Here is a 7,601-nt window from a genome sequence, read left to right as displayed (position 1 = left end):
CAATCACCTTAAAACTTCAAATCTCTCCTCGTTTCTCCCACAACAAGTCACGCCTCATCTCTCTCACTCCCCCTTGTACGTCTGTATGTATACACTTTCACAACCTTATCTTCTCAAAAGCCCTTTGCCCTCACTGTCGCCTCACTAGAACACAAAGCTCCTTCTCCTCTCTCTCTATCTCTTCTTTCACCTTCTTCCATCTCCATGGAAAAGAAAAATCCCATTAAATCACTAAACCCAAACGCACCGGAATTTTCACCGGCGTTTACTCGAAACCCTAATCTGTACCATCCTTCGCCCCCGCCTCCTATATTCTACTTTAACAAGCCGTTTCCTTATCACACCAAGCTTCAAAAGACCAAGCCGTTTCTTTGTCAGACTAAGCTTCAGAAGAACACGACGTTACCTTATCAGACCAAGCTTCAGACGAGCAAGCCGTTTCCTTATAACACCAAGCCTTGGGAGGCTAGTACCGGCGCAGATGTTAAGCCGGCAAAAAGCCCTTTCCGTAATGGGTTTTGTAACCAGAGATGTCTCCCACCTCGGCTTTTGAAGAAGTTTTCTTCCGAAAAGTTTGTGCCTTTACCGGAAAATAAGCTCGCCGGTAAAACATCCGTCATGGTTAAGAATATACCTAACTGTCTCGGGTCAGATTTATCTCTCTTCTCTCTCAACTTAGTTTTCTTTTAGTTGTGATAGATGAACTAAAATAATTTTTTTATGTAGACGAACCGATCTTTTGAGGATTTTGGACAAGCATTGCCGGAAACACAACAGAGAGTCTTCATATGACTTTCTATATCTGCCTATGGATTTTGTGTGAGTTAATGCTAATTTTTTTCACTTTCTTTGGGCAAGATTAGAGTGAAATAAATGCTTCTTGCAATGTCGGTGATGATGGATACATTTAATATTTTTACAGGAAACGAGCAAATTTGGGTTATGCCTTCGTTAACTTCACTACCTCCGTCGCAGCTGAGAGATTCCAGAGAGAATTCGAAAACTTTTCTTGGGGTAATCTCGGATATAGGAAGAAGGTCTGCGAAATCACTGTGGCTAAGTATCAGGTTTGAGTTTTTTTCTTTTTGGTGATTAATTTGTTTTTGCTTATGTAGAATTAAGTAGTAAAATTTTGTGTTTAAGTCTCTTTCTTTTTTTTGTTAGAAGATTCTCTGTTATTCTTGTGAAAGTTTAGTATCTGTTGTTGCTAGTTTAGAGTTAAATTCCGCAATTTTGTGTTTGAGTCTCTTTTTTCTTGTTTTGCTTGTTAAGACTCTTTTATACTTGGTTTTGTAAATGTTGTTAGAGTTAACGTTTTGTTAGAAGACTCTCTGTTATTCTTGGTTTTGTAAATGTAGTTTGGAGTTAAGTAGTGCAATTTTGTGTTTTTAAGTCTCTTTTTGTCTTGTTTTGTTTGTTAAAAGACTGTATTGCTTTTGGTTTATTTATTGTTGTTGCTTATATAGAGTAAACGTCGTTTCTTTTTCTGATATGATTTAGTGTTTGGATCTCTTTCGTTTTTGTTTGTTAAAGACGCTTGTTTTGGTTGTTAAAGAATCTTTTATTCTTGGTTTAGTTGCTGCAGCTGCGTATTTAGAGTTGTTAAAATTTTGTGGTTGATTTTTGTTATAGGGGAAAGAAGAGCTGACTAAACATTTCAAGGACTCAAGGTTCACTTGCCACACCGACAATTATCTTCCGGTGGTTCTGTCTCCGCCGAGTGATGGCTTCATAGGTTACACTCTCACGACGCTTGGTGACAGAGTCGGCTTACGTGGCGGTGGTTCACGTCGTGGTTCATGGCGTTAAGATTTCTAGGGTTTCCTAGAAGAGGAATTGTGTTTTCATTATCTCCCTGGATTTGAGATTTTGCAGGATGACGTGGCGTCACCAGCTGGGGTGAAATGGAAACATAGCTTCCCTCTTTCTCTCTCGTTCACTTTTTACTTTCCTAGTTAATGTGTTTGTTAAGGTGTGTTATGGACTTAAATACCGCTACAATGGTCAAAGTGCTCAATTATTCCACGTTTAGTTTTCCTATGTCTTTTTGATTTTTTATTGTTTTCAGCTATGTGTCTCGTTGACTTCTACAACAACCAATGTTTTCACGACTGGACCGGAAGATGAACCGGATTACTTTCTGGGTCACCGGGTTATCGGTTCAACCATGTTCGACTATTGATTATGATTTGTTTATTATATTTATAAAAATTATATAGTTTTATAAAATACTAAAATAAAAATAATCATACCATAGTTAATAAATTATTAATCTAAAAACAAAAATAAACTAATAAAGTGAATGAACCTATTGAATAGAAAAAAAAATACTAAGTAAAAAATCATCACTAAAATATATTAAAGAACATCATCTCAACCAATATTCGTTGTCTTTATCACCATGACTTGTGTTCTTCAGGTGGCATAGTGAAGTTTTCATCAAAATCTGAAACATTTAGAAATCACATAGTTTAACCAAATAATGTAGGCAACTGAAATTACATAGTTTAACCAAATAATGTAGGCAACTAAAAGAAAATTCTAAAAGTGAAATGGACAATTTTAATTTATATAGATACCATTAGACTTTTCAAGGTTTGTATCTTCGTGGTCTTTGGGATATTCTTCAGCAAGAGCATTCTCTAATTCATCATATTCAAATTCACCTGCTCCTTCTTCTTCAACGATCCAAAACTCTGTTTTATCAATAGATTCATAGTCAACAGGATCATATGATCTTTTTCTTTTTGACCTGTACATGTAAAACAAAAACGAGATCATTACGTCTAGAACAAAGACTCAAGAGATCATATTATTTAATGATAGTATGATACTCACCTTTGTTGCAAACGTAAATTGTAGTGAACAAAGACGAGATCATTAAGTCGTTGATGCTCTTATCTATTCCTCTTCTTGGTATGAATCCGCTCAAACACACTCCAATTGCGCTCACATCCAGATGAAGAAGCAGTTTGACTAAGAATTATTTTTGCTAACTTTTGCAAACGAGGAGCATCATAACCAAAATATCTCCACCATTCATCTAAAATATCAATTGAATTATATCACACTACTTTATATATATAAAAAGTAAAATGCAAGTCAAATCCATGTTAAGTAACTTACCTTGCTGAGATGTTTTGCTGCAAGTAAGAGCCATATCAGGAGAAAAGCTACCTACACGTTCTCTGTAAGACCTAAGCTCTTGAACGAGCTTTGTTTTGCTGTTCTCTGTTTGCTTTCCAATTAAGCTCATCAACCCACTCATAACTTCAGGCTTCTCACAAACTGAAGTTTGATCATACATGAAAGCTGGGTTCAAATAGTACGCTGCAGCATGAAGATCATGGCGCAACATACGATCCCATCTTCTATCAATGATGTTTGTATAAGGCTGGTAGAGAGTTTTTTTTTTCTGAACATCATTTTAATTCCTAATCTTGCTCGATACATCCCTTCATACACATATGGCAAAGAAGGCTTCTCATCAGCATCACAAATGCGTAACAGTCGAATGATAGGAGTCATAATCTTGACGATTATCAAGCATTCATTCCACATTTGCTCATCTAGGATAATCAATTTAGCTTCCTTTGCTTTAGACATCTTGAAAAGCTGCTTGAGTTCAGCATCTGTACTTGTAACCAAAGCTTGTAGATCTTCTTTATGTTGATAGAGACTTTGTAGAGCAATGAAAGTTGTAGCAAAACGTGTTTCTCCAGGTCGAATGATCTCTCTCCAACCAGGTGTTTTTCTGACCCAATTTAAAGTCGACTTATTGTTGTAAACAAAAATGGTTACCTTAGACATCCGATGTGCTAAATTGTGAACAGAAGGTAGTTTTGTCACATCTTCCAAAATGAGATTGATACAATGAGCTGCACATGGAGACCAAGAAATGGTGGGAAACTTTTCAGCGAGAAGCTTTCCAGCAGCTTTGTAGTTGGGTGCACTATCAGTTACAAAATGAAGTACATTTTCTGAACCGACCATACCCACAACTTCAACAAACAAGTTGCATAAATTCTCAGCACTTGCATAGATATCAGAAGCATCAACTAACTTGAGAAATGTGATTCCTTTAGGACAATAAACTAAGAAATTAACTAGCGGTCTTTGTTTTGTGTCCTTCCATCCATCTGCCATAAGAGTACATCCAGTAGTAGCTCAAGTACTCCTAAACTTATCAATGATCAAAGAAACTTGCACTTTAGCATCACGCAACAATCCAACACGTAGAGCATGGTATGAAAGCCCCACATATCCATGACCCATACTTGCTACCTTATTCATCATAGGCTGGAAAAGTGGAGAATTCACGACATTCATTGGAATACAAGCGTCATAAAACCACAATGCAACAGACATGTCCACATCATGTATTCTCTCTTTACTTTGCATACAAACTTTTATAGTAGGTTGGGTCGGATCATGCACACCTCTTTTAAAGTATTCATGTAGATCAATACCTTTTTTCTTCCTCTTTTGACTTGGGCGAACATCACCTTCGATATCATCTCCATCACCATCTTGAATTTCAGGACCATCGTTCGTATCATCTAAAACAAGCTTTTTCTTCTTGTTCTCAATTTTTTTCAAAGTGTTCAATATCTTAAATCGCACATCTCCTGGAATCTGCGAACACGCATCTGTATTTCCTTTCACACCAGCAAGATGTTGTTTCATCCTATTAATTCCACCTCCTATTTTTTTTTTGTGACAAAATGAACATTCCAAAACTGTTTTCCCTCTTGCATCTTTTGATTGAATCACATAGGACCAAGCTATATCACTTTTTCTTCGGACTGAACGGTTTGCAGCTGCTATTTCTTCATAGTCTTCTTCAGTTTCCATTACTCGTAAAATACAAAACTACACAAGAAAAAGAAAAAAAGAGTTCAAACATAATACTATAACAGATTCTTAAAAGATGCACAACACATGAGGATCAATTATTTATAATACAAGTATACGACATAATCGATTGCTATATATGCAAACACGATGATGAATTGGTGATTAACTATAATAGTTTAAAAAACAGAGCCATGATTACAAAAAAAAGCCACGATCATGAAAAAATTAATGTGCAAAATCAAGTAATGATGGAGATCAGATATATAAAAAATTATAAATAAAAGAGAAATTGAAAACCAACTGTTTCGTTAAGCACTACGAGAGATTAGGACTGTGAGAAAAGATGAAGCCAAGCGATGAGAGGTTCTCAATAACTAAACCCTATATTTGGTCTTAAAAATCCAAGATTCAAAATCGAAAATATTTTTTTTGAACCGTTACTCGGCCGGTCCGGTCCGAATCACCGAGTCGTGGGTTTATAGCGGTTTTTCTAGGTTTTACCGGTTTTAAGATTTCTGGTTATTAGTAGTGGACCCAAACCGGAGAACTTTCTGGGTCGCGGGTCAACCAGTCGGACCGGCCGGTACGGTCCGGTCGTGAAAACATTGTCTACAACACAAACTTATTGAAGTTTAAACCAGAAAAAGAAAAATGCATTTACTACAAGAAAATTGTGTATTCTTAGCATTGGAAAAACACTATTGAACAATAATATAGCGTTTTAGTACATTAGATAACGTTTTACGATATGCTATTTTTTGTTAATATAAAATAGCGTTTGTTCACCTGCTATAGCAATTTTACTGTTTTTTAATTATTTTATAATTTTATCTATTTATTATTTAAAAATAAAAGGTTAAACTTTAAAAATCCTAAATACATTAATTGAAATCAAGGTTAGAATGTTCTAAAAGCATAAACTAATAAACATAATCCAACCACACAACTCAAAGTACATCACAATTTCACACAAACACAAGTTTATCATTAGGCCACGCAACCATTGTACCTAAAGCATCAGAAACTAATTCCACTTCTGAATTTGGTCTCCACACTTTTGCATCTTCCCAGACAATAATAGACTCTTCAGCTTTCTCACTTTAATTCCAATTGAAATTGCAAGGAAGAACACCCTCTGAGTTCAAGTGAGAATAATTTCCCGTACCTGGAACCCAAGCAAAAGAGTTGCACTCAGTCTGCTGAATCCCTATCTCCTTCGCCGACTAGAGCTACCTCTTCTACCCCAAAAAATAAAAGATTTCATACGGCGGACCATATTTGCACCCATCCAAAAGATTTTACGGGACATCATTATCACTCCGTCTCTACTCTCACAGCGCTCACCGATGCAAAAAACTCTGCTCGATTTCTCTGGATGTTGAAATCACGCTTCCTTTTGTTAACGAATCCCTTGAAAACCACTGTGATGGCTGGTTATGTGCTTATGAATTTTATTTCAAGGGATGTGGCTTATTCTTTCACCTCTTCGAGGTGTTGGTTAGGTATCTTAGTACCCTACAAATTGCCCTTGCGCAACTTTCCCCAAACCTCCTTAGAACTAGTATTATCCTTTTGATGGTGGCACGGAGGCCGGTCACAGCCTTATGGTTACTGATCTCCTCGAGCTTGGCTTGGTTTGGTACATCCAACGCTCGACAGGGATTTCGCCAGCTTTCCAACCTTAAGATAGTGTCCGGGCTACCATATTGGGACGATGACTGGCGTGAGTGCTGGTTTTTAGTTCGCATTAGTCTTACCACTGTGAATGGCTGGGCGGACCACTTCCCTCTCAACTGGTCACCTCGCTCACGTAAGGAAGCTGAATTTTACTTTCTATTGTCCTTCATCTCAAAGAATTTCACATTTGGATAACAATGTACTGCACCGGAACAGCCATGTTCCAAACTTTTTAAAGGTTTACAAAAGCTCTTTTCGACGGAGAGCATTACTGGAATTTGATCACCCCTCATCGTATCCTCTGTCTGGTTGAGCCCAACCTCACTGCTCTTGAGAGGAAAGCCCGCCTGATGTGCGTGGTTTTTGTTCACTTCAATCATTTACCTCAAAAGACCACACAACTACTGCAAGTGCACAGTTAATCGGTTGGAGTATTTAAGGATCGATCCCACAGAGAGAGAGAGAGAGAGTTGTTGTTTAGAATCGGAAGAGATGTAAGGCTAGGACTCAATAAAAATGGGGGGTTTTTGTTGTCACCGTCGTAGTAAGCAATAAACGTAAATAAAAGCAAGTAAAAATAATAAAACAAGTGTTGGGCATCAAGGGAATCGCAGGGAATCGATGATCTATCGATCTAGGAAAGTTTAGGATTAGTTTGTTTATCTAAAACTCGGACTACGAAACACGAATGAATTGTTAACTTATAGATCACAAGCTAACTGTCACTACAAGAGATATGTACATTGTTAGCGCAGAAAAACTGCTATGGTAGGTATTTCACAGCGAAATCGCAAATGCTGTGACATCGGCAGCCATGCTAGGTGTCATCCATACAATAGCGTTGTTTTCGTATGCTATGATTGGCAAAGATACTATAGCAATATTTTGATGCTATTATTTGTTATTATATAACACGTAGATTTTTGTTATCGTAGGTCCTTATACAATAGCAATTATCTTTTGCTTTGAAATATATTGATGCAGCATGACTTCAATGCTATAATATATTCTTATACAATAGCTTTTGAGAATTGTTATATATAATATACTTATAGCATTTTTATTAG

At 36.8% G+C, this 7,601-nt stretch overlaps 2 protein-coding genes across 2 annotated transcripts; one reads left to right on the top strand and one right to left on the bottom strand.

Annotated features, from left to right (window-relative positions):
* Window positions 1-2,036, top strand: LOC104757887 (protein MEI2-like 1). The gene is made up of 4 exons (XM_010480666.2): window positions 1-647; window positions 727-819; window positions 923-1,067; window positions 1,633-2,036. Exons 1-4 carry the CDS (start codon window positions 205-207, stop codon window positions 1,807-1,809), a joined length of 858 nt encoding a protein of 285 aa, XP_010478968.1. The 5' UTR covers window positions 1-204; the 3' UTR covers window positions 1,810-2,036.
* On the bottom strand, window positions 2,397-4,146 carry LOC104759744. Its single transcript, XM_010482635.1, has 5 exons — window positions 3,452-4,146; window positions 3,127-3,371; window positions 2,998-3,043; window positions 2,580-2,752; window positions 2,397-2,446 (listed from the first exon to the last, which is right to left on the bottom strand). Exons 1-5 carry the CDS (start codon window positions 4,144-4,146, stop codon window positions 2,397-2,399), a joined length of 1,209 nt encoding a protein of 402 aa, XP_010480937.1.

This window comes from Camelina sativa, chromosome 17, assembly GCF_000633955.1.
Source record: "Camelina sativa cultivar DH55 chromosome 17, Cs, whole genome shotgun sequence".
In the NCBI taxonomy this organism is placed as follows: domain Eukaryota; kingdom Viridiplantae; phylum Streptophyta; class Magnoliopsida; order Brassicales; family Brassicaceae; genus Camelina; species Camelina sativa.
This window is presented reverse-complemented; position numbering and strand designations above follow the sequence as displayed.

Coding starts and splice junctions, on each gene's coding strand:
- LOC104757887 (XM_010480666.2), top strand. CDS start 205: ATGGAAAAGAAAAATCCCATTAAATCACTAAACCCAAACGCACCGGAA. Junction 820..922: donor TATCTGCCTATGGATTTTGT/GTGAGTTAATGC, acceptor ATATTTTTACAG/GAAACGAGCAAATTTGGGTT. Junction 1,068..1,632: donor TCACTGTGGCTAAGTATCAG/GTTTGAGTTTTT, acceptor TTTTTGTTATAG/GGGAAAGAAGAGCTGACTAA.
- LOC104759744 (XM_010482635.1), bottom strand. CDS start 4,146: ATGGCAGATGGATGGAAGGACACAAAACAAAGACCGCTAGTTAATTTC. Junction 3,372..3,451: donor CCATATGTGTATGAAGGGAT/GTATCGAGCAAG, acceptor CATCATTGATAG/AAGATGGGATCGTATGTTGC. Junction 3,044..3,126: donor CAGCAAAACATCTCAGCAAG/GTAAGTTACTTA, acceptor TTGATATTTTAG/ATGAATGGTGGAGATATTTT.